General features: G+C 37.8%; 1 protein-coding gene across 1 annotated transcript in view; it reads left to right on the top strand.

The window, feature by feature from the left end:
* Positions 1-22,788, top strand: part of MAP3K4 (mitogen-activated protein kinase kinase kinase 4) — a 64,166-nt gene that overhangs the window by 33,249 nt on the left and 8,129 nt on the right. Inside the window, exons 11-23 of the mRNA XM_062490230.1 lie at positions 20-169; positions 1,145-1,306; positions 3,751-3,884; positions 5,427-5,505; positions 7,544-7,622; positions 9,714-9,810; positions 10,709-10,825; positions 14,330-14,430; positions 15,510-15,590; positions 17,106-17,297; positions 17,940-18,010; positions 20,193-20,309; positions 21,690-21,849. Coding sequence (XP_062346214.1) covers positions 20-169; positions 1,145-1,306; positions 3,751-3,884; positions 5,427-5,505; positions 7,544-7,622; positions 9,714-9,810; positions 10,709-10,825; positions 14,330-14,430; positions 15,510-15,590; positions 17,106-17,297; positions 17,940-18,010; positions 20,193-20,309; positions 21,690-21,849 — 1,540 coding nt within the window. The remainder of the gene's footprint in view (positions 1-19; positions 170-1,144; positions 1,307-3,750; positions 3,885-5,426; positions 5,506-7,543; positions 7,623-9,713; positions 9,811-10,708; positions 10,826-14,329; positions 14,431-15,509; positions 15,591-17,105; positions 17,298-17,939; positions 18,011-20,192; positions 20,310-21,689; positions 21,850-22,788) is intronic.

Here is a 22,788-nt window from a genome sequence, read left to right as displayed (position 1 = left end):
GTGGTGTCTTGTATTCTAGGTTGATAACCTCCTCCTTGTAGTCATTCAGTCTGCCCACCTTGTGAGTCAGAGAAAAGCTTTCCAGCAGTCTATTGAAGGGCTCATATCTCTGCACCAGGAACAGACATCCAGCCAACCAATCATTGCCAAAGCTCTACAGCAGCTAAAGGTAAGCAGGTTTGGGGACTGTTTATCAAAACTGATAGTGCTTTACTCATTGATAAGTGAAAAAGTGGAAGAAGATTTGATTGCAAAGCTAATGGCATATTTTGCAGTTGTAAGTTATGTGGTAGTCCTCTATGGACTTCACTTTCTGTTTTAGCAAATGACTTGTGAGTGCATTTCTGAGCTATATTGGTGTAATCATTTCTGCATTGGGTAATTGGGAAACAAGTCTATAATGCAGATGAAATACCATAACAACAGAGTGCATACCTCTTTGGGTGGCAGCAATATTGAATTGAAAGAAAGTCTATGATTTTCTAAAGCCAAGTTCTATGAAAATCAATGATCTGCAACAAACAACTTTTCTTCCTATATTTGAAAATGCACAAGTGGGTAGTCTGTCTGTTTCTTTTCTCTTGGATTTGGTGTGGGTTTTTAAATCTTTCTTTGCTTGTTTTGTGTGTGTGGTGTGGTGGTGTTTGTTTGTTTTGCTTTTTTTTTGATGAGTGTTTTCTTTGATGGGTTTGGTTTGTTTGTTTTTTTTGGCTTCAAGTGGCAGTACCAAGTCCCTGCATTCAACAGAGGCTGTGTCCATATTCCAAGGTGAAAGTAGAACCAAAGGCTTGGTCACCCTATAGATAGTAGAACTCATTTTCTGCTTTCTTGTCTGTCTGGTTTTAGTTGGATGATTTTGTTTGTGTTTTTTTTTTTGTTGGTTCTCTGCTCACCCTTTTGCTGTCTGTGTTTTAAAAGTAAATCATGTGCAAGCAAACTTTATATAATACTTGAGTTAATTACAAGACTTGCTTAATGCAATTGCTGGAAAATGTTTTTCCAAAACTGAATGAAATTTTGTGGCATTATAGTAATTTTTCATTTAAAATAATGTAATTGTTAGATAAATGTTTGTCTTATATTTGACAATTGACAAGGCTAAGTAATATTTTGCTGACCCCCTACCCTTTTTGTTGTTACTTAGAACGATGCATTACAGCTATGCAACAAGATAAGCAGTGCCATTGATAGAGTTGATCACATGTTCACATCTGAGTTTGATGCTGAAGTTGACGAATCTGAATCTGCCACTTTGCAGCAATACTACCGGGAAGCCATGATTCAGGGTTATAATTTTGGGTTTGAGGTAAGAAAACAAAACCCAATTGAAATGTGTGGTTTTGCATTGGTGCAAATAAGGTAACTAGTAACTATGAAAATACAAAGAATTTATGGAACTATTGAAATATTTAGGTTGGAAAAGACCTTTAAGATAATCACTTCCAGTTGTTAACTCACCACCACCAGGTCCACCACTGAACCATGTCTACATCTACACATCTTTTCAGTAACTCCAGGGATGGGAGCTCAGCCACTTCCTGCAGCCTGTTCTAATGCCTGACTGCTCTTCCAGTGAAGAAATTGTTCCTAATATCCAGTCTAAACTTCCCCTGGCTCAATTTAAGGCTATTTTCTCTTGTCCTAACACTTGGGAGAGGAGACTGATACCCACCTCAGTATAACCTCCTTTCAGGTAGTTGTAGAAAGCAGTGAGGTTCCACCTGTGCCTCCTTTTCTCCAGGCTAAACAACCCCAGCTCCCTGAGCCACTCCTCACAAGACTTGTGCTCCAGCTTTGTTGCCTTTCCCTGGTCTTGTTCCAACACCTCAGTGTCTTTGTTGTAGTGAGGGGCCCAACACAATATTTGAGGTGCAAGCTTAGCAGTGCCATTACTGCCCCAGTTCTGCTGGCCACATTATTGCTGATAGAAGCCAGGATGCCATTGGCATTCTTGGCTCCCTGGGCACACACTGGCTCATGTCCAGCCAGTTGTCAGCCAGCACCCTCAGGTCTTTTTACCCCAGACAACTTTCCAGCCACTCTTCCCCCAGTTCGTAGTGCTACATGGGATTGCTGTGACCCAACTGCAGGATCTGGCATTTGACCATGTTGAACCTCACACCATGGGACTTGGTCCAACAATCCAGCCTGTCCAGAACCCTCTGCAGGGCCTTCCTGCCCTCCAGCAGATCAGCACTCCCACTCAGCTTGGCGTTGGCTGTGAATTGACTGAGGGTGCCCTCGATCCCCTGGTCCACATCATTGATAAAGACATAAAACACGACTGGCCCCAAAACTGAGTCCTGGCTCACCCGATAGTGACCAGCTGCCAGCAGGGTGTAACACCACTCACCACCACTCACTAGGCCTGGCCATCCTGCTGGTTTTTTACACAGCAAACAGTGAACCTCTATCCACACCATGAGCAGCCAGCTTCCACGGAAGAATGCTGTGGAAAACAATGTCTAAAGCTTTACTAAAATATAGGTAGATGACATCCACAACCTTTCCCTGGTCCACTAAGTGGCTTACCTTCTCATAGAACTAGGTCAGTCAAGTAGGACCTACTTGTCACAAACCCATGGTGCCTGGGCCTAATCTCCTGGTTGTCCTGTACTAGATGATCCATAACTTTCAAACTGACAGGTCCGTTGTTTTCTGGATCTCCCTTGCAGTCCTACATGTAGATGGGCCTCACATTCGGTAATTTCTAGTGAACTGTGATTTCCCAGTTTTAGCAGAACGTAATAAAAAAATGTGCTGCCTCAGAAATTTTACTTGAGAATAATTTAAAGGCAGCAGATGAATCTGATAAATCTGTTAAATGAGCAATGCCTGGAAATCTGAAAAGCTTTTAAGAACTTGATGATTTCAGGTATAGTCTTGTAATCTCTGCTGCTTGGCAGCATTTTAGATGATATCAGAATCATGACAGGTGGAAAAGACCTCCAAGATCAAGTCCAACCTTCAGCTGAGTGAGTCAAATGCTCACAAAACCATATCACAAAGGGCCATATTTACTCATTTTTTTAATACTTCCAAGGATGGTGACTACCACCCTGTGGTTTAACTTTCCTTCTCACTGTTTTTCAGCCTAGAATAGCATAATACTGTAACATGAGACATTCCTTCAGAGTTTATGGTGGTTCCTTGAGGCAATGCAGGCTTTTGAGTACTTGCCTTAAAGTGTGGGCATTCAAAATGTTATGTTCAGATGCTTCACCTGCTTTTTTATTTGATTCATCTGGGCTTTGTAAGTTTTTTTTTAATTTTCCTAAAATTGTTAATTTTTTTTTACCTTAACTAGGTACTTCTAGTATAGTCTTATAAGAAATAGTTGGTATTTGTTTGATGTTTAAATGTACACAACTGGCTTTTTTATTCCCTGTTGTTAATACAATATAACTAAAAATAAACACTACTTTGCAGTTCAGTCTCTGGCTAGAGAACCAGATGTTTATGTAGGATGTTTCTTCAGTGATGTGTACACTGTTAAACATCGGCACGTGCCTGATACACACAGAAAAATGCAGTGTGGCTTAGTACTGCCTTTTGCTGTAGCATATTTTGTATAATATTTTTCTTGATTAATTTTTTGTCTATAAATAGGCAACTGCTTGCATAAAATAATTTTGTCTAAAAATAGGATGTGACTGTTACCATACTGTAGAGTTTTGTTAGGTTGCAAATACTCCGGTGGATATTGTTCTTCTTATTAATATGTGAAAAGTAATCTTTAGTTTCTTACAGTACCATAAAGAAGTTGTTCGCCTGATGTCTGGAGAATTCAGGCAGAAAATTGGAGACAAATATATCAACTTTGCCAGAAAATGGATGAATTATGTGCTAACAAAATGTGAGAGTGGCCGAGGCACTCGACCCAGGTAACAGCCAACTTGTTACTGCCATGGTAGTTTTTGGTAGAGCTGAAGGGTTGGGCTCAAAAAATTGGAATAAATGAAGTGACATCTGGCTGGCAGCCAGTCACTAGGGTGTTTCTTGGGACTCAGTTTTGGGGCCAGTCTTTTCAATGTTTTTTCAGTGACCTGGATACAGGAGTTGTGTACATACCAAATAAGTTTTCCATACTAAATTAGGAGGTGATATTGATTCCCTCAAGGGCACAGAGACTATACAGAGAGACCTTGAGGGCTGGACAATATCCAGCCTTATGAAATCTAACAAGGGCAAGTGTCAGATTTTGCACCTGGGTTGCTCTAACTCTGGGTATCCATATAGATAAGATACCAAGAGATTGGAGTGCAGCCATTCAGAAAGAGACCTCAGGATTCTTGCTGATTGTAAGCTTTGAGTCAGGAATGTGCCCAGGTGGGGAAAAGGGCCAACTATATCTCAGGATGCCTTAGGCACAATAGATCTGACCACCTGGAAGGAGTTGATTGTACCACCATGTTTAGCATTGGTGCAGCCTCATGTTGAGTACTCTGTGCACTTTTGGGCTCCACAATATAAGAAGGACATAAAAATATTGCAGCAGGTCTAAAGAAGGTGAAGATGGTGAAAGGACTAAAGGACAAGATGTAATGAGGAGTAGTTAAGAATACTAGGTCTGCTCAGCTTAGGGAAGAGGAAAATGAGTTGCTGTCTGCAACTTCTTCTTGTCTTCTCTCTGGTGACTGGAAAAGAGGAAATGGCTTAAAGTTGCATTTGGGGAGGTTCGGATTGGGTATTAGGAAAAAGTTCTTCACTCAGAGGTGGTCAAGCACTGGAAAAAGCTCTCCAGGAAAATGGTCATGGCCCCAGGCCTGCTGGTGTTGAAGAACCATTTGGCCTGTGCTCTTAACTTCTCTATTGCCCTTTGTGGAGTGAGAAGTTGAATTCTGATGGTCCATGTGTGCCTCTTCCAACTCAAGATATGCTGTGATTCTGTTTGTATTTTGTAGGTTGTGGCTGCTAGTTAAGTAGGTCAAAGAGAAGGCAGTGGGGGGACAGCAGGTGGCTGAAGACACAGCTCACTCTTTGCCAATCTAGGCCATGAAACCACTGATGCCCAGTTGTTACTAATCAGATAGTTCATGAAATCTTCAGTATCCTTTCAGTCTGGTTTCAGAAAGGAGACTTTGGGCAGGGATTGCAGTGGTTTTGCTTGTTACTCTCAAATTATGGTTGAGTTGATAATGCTGTTTGGAAGATAGCATGTGTGTGGGTGTAGATACATAGCATGGCTTGCTAACCTTATTTGGCAGTGCCCTTGCTAAAGTCAGTCTTTATCTGAATATAACTGGATAAAAAGTAACATCTTTGTTTTATATATTAGTCTGTTTTCTAAATGAGGATTTTATCATAATTTACAGAGGAAAAATAATTAACTATTGTTTAATGGTCTTAGATGTGGTTGAAACTCTTAATGATGGCTTTAGCCAAAGACTGTTTCATTTTCTGTCTTTTCTTTTTCTTTTACATAGATGGGCAACTCAAGGTTTTGATTTTCTTCAAGCCATTGAGCCAGCATTTATTTCAGCTCTCCCAGAAGATGACTTCTTGGTATGGATAAGTTTTTTTTATGGTGTTTATTTGTAAATGCTTGTGAAGCTATCAGTATATGTTTTGCAGGGATACTTTTTATAAAATGACATCTGAACAGAGATGCAGTTCTGAAACAATTGCTGTTGTATATCACTGTTGATGCTGCTGTCTCTTCCTGTTTGTTGGATTCTGAAAAGAAGTAGATTTGTGACCATAGCCAGTAATGGTTTCAGTTTGCTGACAAGTTGCTGGTACTGTCTTGGGAGGCCACCTCCCTTTGTTTCTTGGAAAGTTGACAGCAGCTTTCTGTCAGAGATTTATAGTTGCCATAATTAATGTCTAAATGTAAGCTTCTGAAGCTTAACTAATACCCAGAGTTCAGCTGTGGTTATGAATACAAAATCACTGTCACTTAATTTTTTTTAAACTTTTAAATAGTTCCAACATGAAACAGACTTTAAGACTTTAAAGCATCTTTCTTCTGTTTTTATTATGAAAAAAAACAGCAGACTAAAGCTGGCTTTTTTGTCTGCTCTGCTTTCCTCCTTTTCCTGTTCTGGGAATTTATTTCTCTGATCTTGGTACAATACTAAAGAGAAGTGAAAGCACAGTTGCCACAAAATAACAGCATGTGAGTGTCAGCACCTCTTGATTTTTACTGATTTCAAGATGTGTTATGAAATGCCTACCGCATTAGTCTTCCATAATACAGAAAATACATGTTTTAGTCTTTTTTTTTTTTCCACGTGTGTTTTTATCTGGATCTCTCTAGTCAATCATGTGTTAGTTCTGAATTTGTGTTGTTGGGAAAGGGTTGTCTGCCTTAATCACAGAATTAAGCTGGTATTTAGAGTACTCTGATACTTCAGCTTTAGGAAGTTGTCCCTCAGATTCTGCTTTGGCGCAGTTTCTGAAACAGACTTTGAACAAGTAAGGGGGAAAGAAAGTGGGGAGCCCAAAACCTTAACTGCATTTCTGAGCCTTTTTCTGTCTTAAGAAAGAAAAAAAGGATTTCAGTTTTGGAGATCATCCCTTGAAGCTGCTTTGATTCATCTGTATAGCACAGATCACAGTATTTTACCTAGAAATGGCAATGTCAATCCTGATCTCTTAGATACTACATCATGTCATGGAAGAATGATGGTCTAATTCTAGAGCTCTACATTTCAAGATGAAATTCTAGCTCAGTCTGTGTTGCTAAAATATGCCAGTCTCAAGCTCAATGCTTCTTTAGTTTTATAATTCTGTTTATTCTTAGTCCTTGAATTTCCCCATCTTCACTAAGTTTTTTAATTTCTGGAACAAATTTTGGCTGCAGAGTGAATGGCATATAGAAATGACCTTCATAGCAGCTTTACTACTTTGTGAAGATGCATTATATCCCTGGTATTCAGACAAGTACATTGAACTAGAGAAAGATTTAAGAACTTGTCCAGGATTATATACACATTGAATAGGACACCTAATAATTTGGCTCAACTTGAGTGATGAACCTGAGGCCCAGTTCAGTGATTTTAACTTGTAAAATCCCTTTCATGAAAGTTTTGATAGCTTCATGGATAGGTAGTATTTCTTTTAATATGCAGGGTTTAATATTTTTTGTTTTACAGATTTTCATCTTGAGATTCAGGCCATCATATTATCACTGAATTTTTTAGGTTTCTTCTTGGGATGTGAAGGGGGAGACCAGAGAAGGTTGTGACAGCTTTTTCCAGGAAATGTGATTTTAATTATATTAACAATGAACATGAAGTTCCAATGTCTTTATATTTTGAAATATTCTTCATGATATGTCGCTGTTCAGTTCTTACTGTTAGGTAATTTTGACAAGGACAAAAGGCAAGACAAAATGCAGACTTCCTAGCTTTAAAAAAATCAATTAAGTCAAAATGCTGATGTGGATCCAGAAGTGTAATATAATAGGTAGACTATAGGGGTGCTTATCTGACAGATTACATACTTGAGCAATGTAATTTTTCTGCCATGAGCTTTGTCATATGACTATCAACCTTCTTGTTAACAAAACATCACAACTTTTTATGTTTGTCTTTCCTAGAGTTTACAAGCACTGATGAATGAGTGCATTGGCCATGTTATTGGAAAACCTCACAGTCCTGTTACAGGTTTGTACCTTGGTAAGGCAGAAGTTACTGGAGTTTGTTCTGGAGCTTTCCTGCTGCTCTTACAGAATTTTGATTGTAAAGTGCTTTTAAAATGCAAGAAATACCAATAAAAGTATTTTCAATCTATTTGTGATTGTTGATGTGAAACCATTACTGCCTGATAAAGTGTAAATATGTGGTAGTTTTACCAAGAAATTTCAAAGCTTTACAGATTCTTTCGTCTGATTTTGTCCTTCCTGTTAAGTCCTGAAAATCTTACAGGAAGGGGCTGTGTTGTTTAAAGATTGGGTAAAAGTGTGATTTTAACTTTAAGAAGACAGTTACAGCTCCCTCTCCCAAACTTTCATTGTGACGCTGCAGTTATTAACACTTCGGCAGCACAGATGTTTTTGCTACTAATGGACTTAATATATTATCAAGTACACAAGAGTTATACATGGCAGCTGTGCAAAACAGTTCTCTGATATAAAATATGGCATAATGTGAAATACATCTTTATAAATGCTGATATCATTAGAGTGAAATCAACATATTTGATGATGCATCTTGAGAAAAGAATGTTTTGTCTGCTGTGTGTGCCTTTTACTCATTTCTTTCTCAGCACTGTTTCTGTCTTCCTCCTCTCAACTTCATTGACTGGTTTACTTTTCCAAATACTTTTTCATCTTTTTTATTTTTCTCCTGGTGTCCATGTCCTGGGCAGGCTTGATGATAGATGACCTGAGGGGAGGGTAATTGCCTCCATCAGAGGAGTTTTTCCAGTTTTTCAGGAAAGCTTGTTTTGATACCATTTTGATGAGAAAGTCTTATAGCTGACAAACCTTTTGCAGTGAAAGATAGTCAAAGAAGCATAGTCTAAAATCAAATCTAGCTAAATTCTTTACAGTGATGCAAGACCTTCACTTGCAGTACATTGTACATTTATGTGCATTCACTTTCAGTACTGTTGTTGAGAGGGAGGCCTGTTTTAGTGAAATCACCGGCATGATGATGCCAAGAAACTCTTATAAATGCTGTTGCAGACACTGCAGATCACACAAACTAAATTGCTTGACAGCTTTTGTCTCAGAGGCATGGGGAGGGGGTGACACAGATGAATGGTGTAGATTTGAACAGCAGCCTGAAACTGAAGGATGAAAATCCACTGTGGTCTTTACCCCTTTTCCCAGAGTTGAGGATCCAGTTGGGTTCACACTGCTGCCTCTAGACATACAGCTGTGTATCTCCTGGTGTTTTATCCTCTCTTTTTACTTTGTGAAACAGCTGGTGTCTACCTGGGTGGGTTAGGATCTGCCTTCTGGGTCTCCTGCTAGCATATTTGCCAATTACAGCAGGACAACCAACACCTGGCCCTGCCATCTTTTGCTTGCTCTAGTAGTGCAAACAAGGCAGAAATTTGGCTCCCTGAGATGAACCTAGCCTGGCAGAAAGTACTGACTCATGGTTTGGTGGGCAAGCAGCTGTCTTGAGATGTGACTGCCACGGTATCTTACTGTTAAAGGAGGAGTTGTGAGGGCAGATGGTGCAGGCTGCTCTTGGAGGCACTGAAGTAGGTATAAAGACAATGACTACTCATTTAGGTTTTGTCCTGTCCATTTGCACCACTTCCTTGGGCCAGACTGTCATGGGGGACATTAGTTTGGGTAAAACTGTCATATGTGGGGTTTTTCGGCAGATTAATTTGCATTCCATTATTGTCTTAGAAAGCTTAATTCTTTTGGAAAGGAACAAAAGAATGCTCTTGGGTTTGCTAACTATTATTTGGTTTATATTTATTTTACAATAAGAGTAATTTTTGAAGTAGAAATAATTAAGTTTTTATGAAGTATGTACACATTTTCTAATGGCTAGTTTTCGACTATCTGGAAAATTTTCATTATTTTATGGATGAATTGAGTAATAAAAAAATGAAAAGTATTAATACATACAATTAATTTATTTAAAGTTGGAATAATACATATTTTTCTTAAAGGAAAGAAAATATGTGCCAGTTCGCACGTAACTCTATAAATAGGAATTAGTTTAAATTTTTTTGTCTTGGAATGGCCCTTAAGAGAGTTTTTCTGAGATCTGAGTAAATGTGATCTGTTTTTATGTTTGCAGCTGTTCATCGAAACAGTCCCCGTCCTGTAAAAGTGCCTCGGTGCCATAGTGATCCACCAAATCCTCATCTCATCATCCCCACGCCTGAAGGCTTCAGGTATTGAGCATTAATTAGTACAGCATTTTAAACTGTTTCATCATCTCTTGGCTATGCTGAATGTCAGTAAGTGGAACACCTTTCCTTTCCCTTTGAGGGCAAAGCAGATAGAAAAAAATAGCATATAAGTGATCCAGATTTTGTTGATGTGCTTTTAAGGACAACACAAATTTCCTTTTCTTGCTGCTTGCCTACCTGCCTTTCTGTTGGTGCATGCATTCTGACTTTGAAGTCATTCTTATCCCATCTTTCCTGAAACCAGTGTTTCAATGTAAAAAGCTTTAATTCAGTGAAAACTGCTCATTAACAAGACTTTTATTTCCTTCCACACTTTGAATAGCTGCCTAAGTTCCTGTAGCAGTGCTTTCTCTAATTTACATACATGGGAGTTAAAACTGTAGCATTCTGAAATATGGTGGCATTTCTGCGTCATTACCAACCTGCTGTGAATAACTTAAAACAGTGGATCTTTTCTTCTGCCTTTGAAGGAGTTGATATGAGAGTTATTGCAAAAATAGTTAAAAAAAAAATCTGAAATAAAAATCTCCATGCATAATTTTACACAGAAGGCCCTATTTTTCAAGAGTCTGATGACAGTGAGAAACTATGGAGTTGACATTATGTTCAGAAGCAACTTAGCTTTTCCAGAAACTAGTAGTATCCTAAAGATTTGAATATTTTTGTTTTGAGGATTATTATTATTATTATTGTATACATTGTCAGTGACAAAGCTTCTGAGACCCAAAGTTATTCCACATAAAAATATTTATTTATTTGAAAACCTTCTAAAATCAGGCATCACTATACACGCTTCAATATTTTGTTTCTCAAACAAAATTTCAACTCCGTACATTTTTTTTTTAAAAACTGTTTCCTGAAGTTTTTCTCCTTGCCACAGCACACGGAGTGTCCCTTGCGATGCGCGGAGCCATGGCAGTGTTGCTGTGAGTCGCCCCGCTCCCATTGGGAGCGACTCTGCCCAGCCCAAACCTCTCAGCAGTGCAAATGAGACCAGGTAGCTGCGCTCCGTGACGTAGCAGACTCATCCTCCCTACATCACCCACATAACTGTTCCCACATACATCCTAATAGCTCGTTTGCACCGCGCTCTTCCCTCCCATCGTCTCTTCCGCTGGCTCCTTCATTCATGTTCCACTTGAGCAAAATCACGTGTCTTAGAAATTGATGATGAGACCACTTTCAGTTTCAAAGTGCCCGAACAGCGTGGTAGTTAAAGCATGCAGTTCTGATGTAGATGACAGATTTGCTCAGTAAAATGTCCACGCAATGAACATACGCCAGTCAACTCATTGGTATAACTTCGGTAAATAATTAGTGCTGATAACTAACACTTAGAATCACAGAATCACTTCCACTAAGATAACTGCAAGATACGACTACGCACAAGGATTTTAATTTTTTTTCATGTTAGCTAATGGTTTTGATATTGTTATTGTCTGTCATAAATACTTTGAAATACTGTATAGTGGTAAATGCAAAATTAAACACATGAGGATTTTTAAAAATCATTTCTTGCTACACCTTGGCTTCTTAGGGTGATGCAGAATAAACTTAGTATGAAAGAAACTATTCTTGTATCAGGATATGTAACAGAAACTTCTTCTGTATCATCGCAAGTGACTTTTATTTTTTTTTTGTACAGACCTATGTTAGTATCTTTCTTGCTTTTTGACCTTTGATTTGGCTGTTATAATTTCAGACTTGGTATTCTTCCCACATTACAGTCAGACCACTGACATAACTTCCAGCTTTATTTTACCTTTTTGGTTTCCCCTGCACCCCTGACTGTGAGAAGCCTGCTTTTAAGACAGTGGTGTTACCTTAGGGTTTAAAAATAGCTTTTCGGATTCTTATTTCTACTGCAGAGTACTGAAAGTTCTTTGGGATAGAAATTCATGTGAATGGATACATATATCTGGCTACATCACACAGCTGGTGGAGAAAAAAAAGAGGTTGTGAAGGAACAATATGTTGATTGTGACCAAAGCAAACTTGGATATAATTTCATTATAAATTGTTTTGTGATAAATAATTTTCGGTTGTGACTCATCAGAGCTATTTATCCTTCATGCCTCTATTTTAAGCCCCCTCATGAAAAAGAGTAGGCAGTAGTCTAAAGCATTTGAGTAGTCCTTTCAAGTAAGTAACATTCTAGAGAATTTTCACTGAGAGGTTATGGCAGCTTGTTAAGCTGACAGTGGGATGGATAATTAGTGTATATTGTTAAGACTTGAATTTTTCTTTGAATTCTCAGCTTTTTTTCTGAAACCATTTTTCTGATGGTTGTTCATAAAATTTCACATGATCTTGTTTTTTTAATGCACCGTCTGAATTTTTAAGTAGTGCTTAATACCCTGTATGATCTAGGAGTAGTTTGAAGAAAAGAATTATGAAAGCAGAGACAGTTTTGAAGGCTGCTGGGTTCTTTTCAGGGATTTTGTTTATTGAGGAAAGCAAAAAATTATAGTGTAATAGTTTTCTACAATTTTTTTTTGGTTTAGTATAGTTAAAAGAAAGTTGCAGACTTTGATGCATTGCAGTCTTAATTACGAATTTTGTTTATTTGTGCTCCAAAAGAGAAACAGAATATTTTGGATCAATGAAATGTTTTGTGGTTTGGCAAAGTGTGAATTCCAGTGCTGGAACAGCATGAAGACAGAAACTTTGTACACTTTCCAGAAACTCTTTAGACATTTAAGACGTGATTATAAGCATTAAATATCTATGAAAAGTTGGCTGTAGGAACTTGGTAAATCAATTGTACTAGGCAGTGCATAGTGCACAAATGCCACCATAGTTCTAGTGAAGCTTTTCTTAACAACAACAACAACAATAATCAAATGAAAAAAACCCAGTATAGTATAACTAGAAATTAAAATCCAAAGCACAAATACCTGGTTGTTTACATCGAGGTTTCTGATATTTACACATTTATGCTAGGTATATGTTTATAAACTTTATAGATGGTCAATTTTTGAACTAACTGTGGTTATTATTCATAATTTTGTCATTTATCCAGGATTGAAACCAAAAATGATCAAGCATTCTTCTCTTTTGCTATAATTTTTGCCTAATAATATGCACATAGATTTTCTAGATCAGTAAAAGGTGTGGGTGCCTAAGATGGGCCTGAAATGGGATTTAGGTACCTGCATTCAAAGCTATGGTGCTTAGGCCTGTTCAGCTGCTGCCTTGTTTTAGAGGTGGTGTAGCTTTGCTTGTTTTTAAGCATTTCGTGCAGCAGGAATTGTGGCTGTCTATGTGCTGAGAACCACCTTAGCTTTCTTGCTCATTAAAACCTCAACTTCCTGAAGAATAATGAGGATTTTCACTAGTTTAGTTTCAGTTCCTGCTCAAACTTGTAAAATCTCGTTGGGCAATAGTAGGAGGTGCAAAACAGACATTGTATGGAGAACATTTGCATGGGAGTAGGTTGTGTGTGGTTTTTTGCTTCTGTTCTCAAGGTTGTAGTGGTAGGGTTTTTTTGTGTTTGGTTTTTTAAACTATTTCTAGTTAATACTCAGATACAATTTAGAAACAACTATAGGACTGGTAGTCCTCTCATATGCCTGTGTAAACCTTGTGATGTATCTTTCATCTTTTTGTAGTTGCTAGCTTTCAGTGAAGGATTTAGCTTTTCAGTAACATTTATCTTATGCCTCTGAAGCATTATACTAAAGGAGACATCAGTCACAATTCTTCCCCATCAAACTCTAAAAATTGAAGGGGAGCCATTTCCAAAAGGGTAAAAAGAATTCCACAAGGAATTTACAACTTTAAAATGAGTGGCCTAGTTGTTGTCTGGGACTGGAGGAAGGTGCCTGAAGAATTTAAGTCTTGTTTCTCTTAATATTATTTTCCTTTCTGTTCAGCTTTCTTGTTCATCTGGCTCTTACTCTGGGGCATCTGATCCCACTCTGTGCTGTCTGGAAGAAGTGGGGCCTCTAAGTGATCAGGCTGCTGTCATTTAACAGTGTCCTTCCTGTCAACCAGCTCATGTTTCTTTCCACTAGTTCTGACTTAAATGACTATGGACTATGACTGTATTTGCAGTGCACTAGGCACATATGAATTCAGTTACTACCTTTCATCTGGTGATGTGGCTCACATTATCTACCCAGCTGAATCACTTCTTATATATCCAACCCTGGCACAAGCTGCACCCTGTAGCAGCTGTCTTAGTAGTAGGTTACAAATTGTGAAAATGGATTCTGTTGCTATGGGAAAGAAACAGTTTGAAGCAGTTTATGCTTTGGAAGCTTAGGGCTTTTTCATGGAGCAGCATAACTAAAATCATCTAAAAATCTTCATTTGAGGGAAAAAGAGCATAGATAATATTTTCTTATTACCTTTCGGCATCATTTTTTCTTTCATGTGGCTTTCATGGTTCATATCCTAGGTTTCAGAGGTTCTGTCTCTGAAAATTTGCAGTTAAATTAGCATTGCACTAATTAAATGCAAATGACAAGTTAATTAGTATGATGGCTCTTTTTAACAGGGGTTCCAGTGTCCCTGAAAATGATCGACTTGCTTCAATAGCAGCTGAGTTGCAGTTCAGATCCCTTAGTCGTCACTCCAGCCCCACTGAAGAGCGAGAAGGTGATTGTCACAGTAACAAATTGTGACCTGGATGTGCAAATGCTTTATGTCATTAACATATTTCTCTCTGTTCCCGGTTCTCATCCTTTCCAAAATTTTTTTCACCTCATCGCATTCAGATATCTTAAAGTTTTTGTTGTTGGCTTATATGGTCACAGGAAGTCCTTTTGTTCTTGGATATATCCACTATTCTCTTGCCATTCATACTGTTTCTGAATTGTATCTGAAGGGATTTCCTGGTGCTTTACTAAGTTCCAGTGTTCAAAATTAAATTAGTAATGCAATTTCTGAATTATATACCCCATTTGATAGTAAATTTCGGAACACTGTTAATGAAGTATGAACTGGATCTAGCAGGAAAGTCAAGTGTTTTCTGTCCAGTTCTTTATCCCTGCAGTATCCGTATTACAAATACTTGCTGTTGTTCGAATCCTGGATGAAAGGACAGGGTGTGTGACTTGATGCCCTGATCAGGGCTTCTCCTTCAGGTTTCCCCAGCCCCTGTATATGTGGTATTTATTACAACAGTTATCTTGGAAGATTGATTGTGCAAATTAAAAGGAAGTACAAAATATGAACCAAAATAGAGTTGATATTGTGGTCATCCTCACTGGATTCCATAGCGAGAAATGCCTTAAAAATCTATATTAAAAGGTGTGGGAGGTGTTTTTCATCTTTGTTAGTTTTAGGCAAATGTTAAAAATACTTTCTGCCTCATGCTTATTCCATTTTTTTTTTGTATATATGTGAATAAGAAGGTGGCTTAGGTGACAAATCTCATTCTAAGAGACCTTAGAAAATTTTTTTTCCTGCAGATATCTTGCATGTTTGATTCTGTGTGCCCTGGCTTGAAGTGCTTTCTTAGGTTGTGGAAGGACATCTCTGTTTCTATATAAATTAAATACTATTTTATAATTTGTTTTCTAAAGATGAGTTGATTTTGATTTCAAGAGCATATACTACTATACATGTAGGGTGTATTAGTCTTATATATAAGATATCTGCTTCTACTGAAAATAGTGGCATAATCCTTAATATGAGATAAAGCTACTTTTGTGCTCACACTGTTATTTCTCTAGAGCCGTTGTATCCAAAAGGAGATTCCAGTGTTTCATCCCGGCGGAGCTGGGAGCTCAGAACTTTAATCAACCAGACCAAAGGTAGGTGTTCAGGAGTCACTATAAGGTAATGTCTGTTAGACCAGTGCTGTCCTGGAAGGTTGGATTTTATTGTGGATTGTGAAGAGGTTTTCACAGCTTTATACATAAGAAGGAGAAAAAATAAAACCCTGATTACGGGTATGGGATATTGCTAAGAGAATCACAAGGTGTACTTTTTGAGGTAGGCGTAATTAAACTTTATAAAAGTTAATTCTTTTCAGTTTCTGAAAGGTACTAGCAGTGTTCTACAGAGTTGAGTTCATTTGTTACTATGTAGAAATTGTAGAAGTTCGCTGTCTCTATTCAGTGCCCAATTACAGACCATAGGAAGCACTTCCTCCCTTCCCAAGGTCTGTCCCCAGTGTGGGATTTTCTTCTCTTGGGTGTCTAATAGTGTGTGATCCCACACACTGTTCCCTAAATTTAAGGCTGTTGTGGGGCCCCTTCCTCTCTGTCTCCCTACTGATTTGCATGAAACTGAAAGTAAGTTCATAACTTCAGACACTCCTGTACTGTACAGATCCGTACATGAAGCTTGCTTGCATGTATTGTGGGAAACATGAGTGTGAGGGAAGAACCTTGTGAAACCTGAGAAAAACATTTCTGTCACATTGGAAGTTGGTCTCCTTATGTGTCTTACACAGAACACAGGAGGAATTACAAACTCTTGTTTTGAAATCAGGAAGTCAGAACATAAATACTGAAGGAATTTGAGTTTGTTTAAATTGAAAAAGAAGAATGAGGATAAACTTGACAATTTCTAGAAGATTGCTGTAATGGGAACTGGTTTTACTGTCCACTGTGAATAAGACAAATATTTTTGTTTAAAACTACAGCGAGGTACGTTTAGTATAGAGGAAGTTATGGGTAATTATGGGTAGGGAAGTAGAATATATAGTTTTGGGAGTATCATCTCCATCCTTTGGAGATTGCCAGGAACAGGTTAGGCTACTGGTGTCTACAGTGACAGGAGTATAATTTTTGTGCTTTACTAGGAGGGGATGAACTAACACTGCCCTGAGATCTCTCTGGTCTCATTCACTGGGATGCTGTTCCATTATAAGACTTGTGAGCTGGACTTTCTAATAACTCCACATCTTTGAAATAACAGATGCCATGGGTCTTTCAAGAAACCTCTCATATTTCTGAAGAACAAAACCTTACCTGTCCTTCTTTCCTTAGTACTTTTATGACCCTAACATATTTCCACTATCAGAGATTAGTTACAGGTCAAATGCAACAAGTGTGTTGCATTTCATAGATGTGATTTTCTTGAATCAAGTAAGATATGATTAGAGAAGTACCACTGTTCTCATTTTACCTTTGTTTCGTATGTGATTCCTAAGTGATAGTTTCATAAGTGATTGTTAAAATGTCTTATTATTTTCCTACATCTTCATTAGACTCACAAAATAGTTTTCTTTTAACTCTGGTTACTTCACGTGATACCAGAAGATAACAAAATATAACGGTGAATATTTCTTAATCAAGGAAATTGTTCATCACTCTTTTTAGACACTGCTTCCAAGCAAGCCCCAATGGAAGCTGTTCAAAAGTCTGTGCAGTTGTTTGAAGAAAGGAGATACAGAGAGATGAGAAGGAAGAACATCATTGGCCAAGTTTGTGACACACCGAAATCTTACGATAATGTCATGCATGTAGGTTTGAGAAAAGTGACTTTCAAGTGGCAGAGAGGAAACAAAATTGGTATGTTCTTTACACTTTCATTTATCTAGCTAAAATACCAAACTTAGTATTTGTGAAGGAAATCAAAGACTTCAAAAATCTTGGATCTCTGCATAGGGATTGTCAGCTTTACTGAAATCAAAATATTAAACTATTAATACTAAATTATTGTGCCTAGGATTTTCTTAATGTAGAGGGTCACTGAAGTTTTCACTGGTCAAGTAACAGGAAACAAGGAGAAGGATTTGGTTAGGACAGTTACTTAGGTATGGTCTCGTGCTACCTGCACGTGCTTAACACTATATAATGTTCAAGTTCTACATTTGGAAGAACCAGAAATATGAATGGAAATGAGTTGGAACTCTGGCATTTAATTCACCAATCTTATTGTTTTCCCCATATGATCATATTTTAGTCTCTGGTTTGGGATTTTGGGGGAAAATCTTTGTTTTTGAGAAGTTTTCTTTCAGGTCAGCTGATAATGTTTTTATTTTTATTCAGCTTGAATTCAGGGCTATGAATGTGGTATTGTTACAGTTAAAAGCTACTTGGAGTTTTAAATTAAAAGGAGGGTAAAGAGCAGTGATGTTTCCTCATTGCACCTGATGTACCTGTTTCTTATTGAAGGTAGTATACTGAATTTTTCTTACTCCAACTTTGCAGGTGAAGGCCAGTATGGAAAGGTCTATACCTGTATCAGTGTTGACACTGGAGAGCTGATGGCTATGAAAGAAGTGAGTACTGTGAATACAAGAATCACTACTGCCCTTGTGTTTTTCCTAAACCAAATGTGGGTGATGTAGGGGGCACTGAAGGTTTCTGCACACTGCTGTTAGCTAATGGGGAGAGGGTGGGAAGACAAATTGTTTCTTCATATAGCCACAGCTGCTGTTAGCACTTTTTCCTCAAGTGTCTTTCAGTTCATAACTTAAAATTTAAATTAATGTAAAATGGATAATAAAATAATTTTACTGATCTCATAGGATGATTGTGAATTTAAATGGATGCTTAATATATGTGAACTTCCATTAAGAGATTTTAAATAATTTTGAAAGATTAGTGAAGACTGTACACAAATTTATATTTTACTTTGCGGTGTTTCCTCTCACACTTTATTATTTTTTCTTCGTTCCTTAGAGCAAAAGATAGGAAGTGTGACATCAGATGTTTTTCAGCTTCTCCTATAGTGTGAGCTAGGTTGAGTCACAAAACTGCTGACTAACTTGGTGGGTACAGAAAATCTAGTTTTCAGGATAGAAGTAAGTAAAGCTGTGTAGGTGTAGAGATCTGTTTCCCCTACAACACCTTGTGGTTGTTTTTATTTTAAATTATTGTTTAGTTTTAATGCATTTCTACATCTTTAGACAGCTGCAACCATTAACTGTCACAGCAGTTACTGTGACAGCCATTGGTTATTGCAGCAGTTACATTTTATGAGCCAGTTCTTATACGTGCACACACACACACACACACACACACAAAAAAAAAATATGAATGTGATCTCCAAGGTGTAGGAAACCAAGACTGGGCTTGTGCTTAACTTCTTGTACCATACTTAGTCACTGACTAATGCCAACACTTGAGATTTTGTTGCTGTTGTGGTTTTCTTTCTCCTGATGAAATAACATTTCCCCCCTGCCAACAGTTGCACTCTGTTTCTGTAATTCAAAGTTGATTTCTAGATGCAGATGCTGTTTACGGATTAGCATGTGTGTGCTCTTTAGGGGAAGCTGAAGTAAACTCATAAATAGATTTTGTTTGACAGATCTTTGTTTCACTAGGTTTGAATGAAAACTGTTTGCAACATCCATATAAAAGGCTTTTTTGGATTTTTTAAGAATAACTTGGGAGAAGATAGTTTTATTGTTTCTTTTTTTTTTTTTTTTAACTGGTTAAGAACACTGCATTCCTCTGCCCTTGCACCAGGATTTTTTTACACTGTATTACCTCAACCACGGTTTCACTAAAATAACTTCAAATTATAGTGGACAAGCTTTACTACAAATACATAGTATGCAACTATGCATTAGGGAATATGTAACATACTTGAATATAATTTTTCATCTTTTTGTAATCTTTATATATTTTTTTTTTGCCACTGCTTGAATACAAACTGCATCCTGGAACTGTTGCCCATAACGTAACAATCATAACATCCTAGCAACTGAAGGCAATATATGTGCATTTATTTCTGTAGCAGTTGTTCTGCACTCAATTAATGAAGCTTCTGATTCCTTACAATATGTTAAAAGTAGCATCTTCCATAACTTACTATTCATTTTGCTTATCTTTGCGTGGTTAGAAGCTGTAAATCAGTTTCTCAGAGCACCTGATAATGTTTTTCCTCATTGAACAGTCCATCATACCATATTGTAGGAGAAGTAATGAAAACCTGTTTCTTCCATCAAGATCTTTGATTGTATTTGTTCCATGCCACACCTTTTCCTTGCAGCTGCCCCGTTCTCAGTGAATAAACCCCTCAAAGAGATCCCTTAGACTCTCTGGTGATGAAGTACCTGGCAAAAAGTCTTTGTTGAATGATAGCTCTCTCTGACCTTACTTTCAGATTCTCTTGTATTGTGTCTGTCTACCACACTTAAGCTAGAAGGCAAGCACAGAAGAGATATATATGTGCAAATGAGTTTATTGACACGTTTAAGTAATAAAATTTTGCTCTTATAAGGTATATAAATCATCATAGTTGTAGGTAATTTTCCAGAAATAGCTTAGTGTGCTTTGTTTGTTTCAGTCTGGGGATGGAGAGGGGCATTTTGGGGCTTTCTGTGTGACGGTGCTATTGAGCAACAACAACAACAACAGCTTTTTGTTGTGTTTGAGTTTAGGATGGGTTGTTTGCTTTTTTTGTTCCTTATTAATTTGAAATAGCAGCAAAATAATGACAAATGTTTCTTGCAGATAAGATTTCAACCTAATGATCACAAAACTATCAAGGAAACAGCTGATGAACTGAAGATTTTTGAAGGCATCAAACACCCTAATCTGGTTCGTTATTTTGGTGTGGAGCTCCACAGGGTAAGAAGACATAAATTATGGGGGCTTTTTTATAAAGCAAAGAAAAAATTTTAAGATGCTTTGCACTGTTGGACGTTTTTACATGAGAACATTCTAGCTAATCTTGTGTGGTTATCTCTGTAATAGCAGTGTGTCTTTTTTCCTCTGGATATTGAAGTCTCTGAAACATAGTTTGGAGAGACTTTTTTGGAACTGGTACATAAACAGAGAAGACTTAAAATAAGTTAATAGAGTGAATAATCCTGGAGCTATTGTATGCTGCTACTCTGTTGAACTGGTCTAAAAGCAAGTTGTATCATACATGGTATGGCAACTTCTGTATGTAGATAAAGACTAGACAGGCTAAAACTCATCCCTATTAGCAGCAAAGGCTGTACTTGTATTGTATCATGTTGATTCCTGGAAAAATCTTGTGCTGGCATTTAAGTCTTGATGCCAGACAAGTATTGGAATTTGGCTAGCTTGCTTGAGCAGCAGAACTATTGAAATGTATTTTTCTACGGAGTTGGATTCCAGAGTTGTGTGCTGAGATACCCAACTTTTAATTACTCTCTGCTTTTCACATGCTTTTCCCACTTGTGAGTCTCAAGTCCTGATGTCTTGCTGGCAATTGCTGCTTGGATTTGACTGATTTGGTCAATAGGGGATAAGTTGTTTTGGTGACCCATTGCTGGTTTAGAAGGGAACACAGGCTGCTTTATGCAGTTCTCTATTTGGAGACACAAATTTGGGTGTCTGTGCCACTGGGTCATTGGTTTCTCAGACTAGTTTCTAAGAGCTTGGTGTCTTTGCCATCTTTTTACATTAATTCAGTCTGTCTGAAATCAACTGGGCTTGGAGACAGAGTGGGAGCAGAAACAGCTTTTCATTGAAGTGAGTTAGAGTTGGCATGCTTGTTCAAGCCACAATGAAGAACAAAAAACTTGCCCATTCTAAGCAATCAGCACATGATTGCTGCAGGAACTGAGACAGAGAGAAGGGATAAAAAGCAAGCCAAAACCATAATTTTGTGCCCTTTTCTCCCCCCCACCTTCTCTAAATAAGGAAATAATGTCTATAAATTTCTGTGTAATACACCTGCACAGTTTCCAGAGTGTCTTTTGGTTGATGCCAAATTTTATTACTGTATTTTTATACTGCTGAATAGTAGCAATTATGTACAAGTGATGCAGATAGGCATGCAGCAGAGAGTTTCCATAGCTGTGCAATAGAATATGTTAGGTTGCAGCATGCTAGAGAGAATAGAGTTCTGAAGAGATGATTTATTCAGTATTTCATGGTGATACTTTCATTATTTATTTCATGATCAAAAAGTTTATCTTAATTCAGTGTTTAAAATAAAAATATGCCAAATGAAATCTGGTTTGGTTCCCAAAACAGGAAGAAATGTACATCTTCATGGAGTACTGTGATGAGGGCACTCTGGAGGAGGTATCAAAACTGGGCCTTCAGGAGCATGTCATTAGGCTGTACTCAAAGCAGATCACGATTGCTATTAATGTACTACATGAACATGGTATTGTTCATCGAGACATTAAAGGTAATGTTAACCAAAAAGGTAATGTTGTTGTTTCAGTGTGGTAGATGAGAGCAGTGGGAAGGATGGGGGGGATGTATTTGCATATTTAGTGTGCATTATCTGTGCAGCCATTATTTGTATAAAGCCTTCCACTAACTTTTCAGTTTACAAGTTATTGGCTAGTTTCATGCTTTTTCTTTTAAGCGTGGATTGTAAAAAACATTTTCAGTTGTCATTTCAAACTCATAAATTTTGCCCATGATTTATATATATATTTTTAGAGGTCGTTAAGATTATTGGGGATTTAGCTAAACTCAGTTATTAGTCCTTGCATTTTTAGTACTAATGTACTGAGTTATGTAATGCTGTTTTCCTTCTTGTCTGTGCAAATAAGTGATATTTTCTGGAGCTGACAGGCAGTGTACAATGCTAGAGTTGTGCATCAGAACTTTTTCTCGTGATTCCATTTTCCCAAAGAGTTTTGGAATTTCAGATGAATGGCTGAATAAACTTAGTAACAAAACTGTTGTTAAAAGAACTTGAGTGATTTCAGGATATCCCTTCATCTAGTGTTTTTTTCCCATACATTTATCTTCTCGTGCCTGGCTGTCAGCATTTGCGTACATAATTAGCAGACTGAAACTACAGTAACCAAAGGGGGGTTGGGCTTGGCATTTAAGATACCCAGTGTCAGTCCTCATTTCAGGTTCATTTTATTTTTTCTGCGCCTTCCAACAACATCCTCCATGTCCGGTTATCTTGGTTTTTTTTAGTCTGGCATATTTGGCTCTCCGAAGGCAGGAAGCTTAGGTGAAGGTAGGGGAAGCAATGCGCACAATGTGCCCTGTGAATGCTCATTTTGTGACAAGGCAGTGCAACCCAACGATGCTGGGTTTCTATGTCCCTCTTGCTCACAGGGTTTTGAATCACCGCAGCAGTGTAGGAGGTTCCCAGTTGCTC

The sequence above is a fragment of the Cinclus cinclus genome, chromosome 3 (genome assembly GCF_963662255.1).
Source record: "Cinclus cinclus chromosome 3, bCinCin1.1, whole genome shotgun sequence".
NCBI lineage: Eukaryota > Metazoa > Chordata > Aves > Passeriformes > Cinclidae > Cinclus > Cinclus cinclus.
This window is presented reverse-complemented; position numbering and strand designations above follow the sequence as displayed.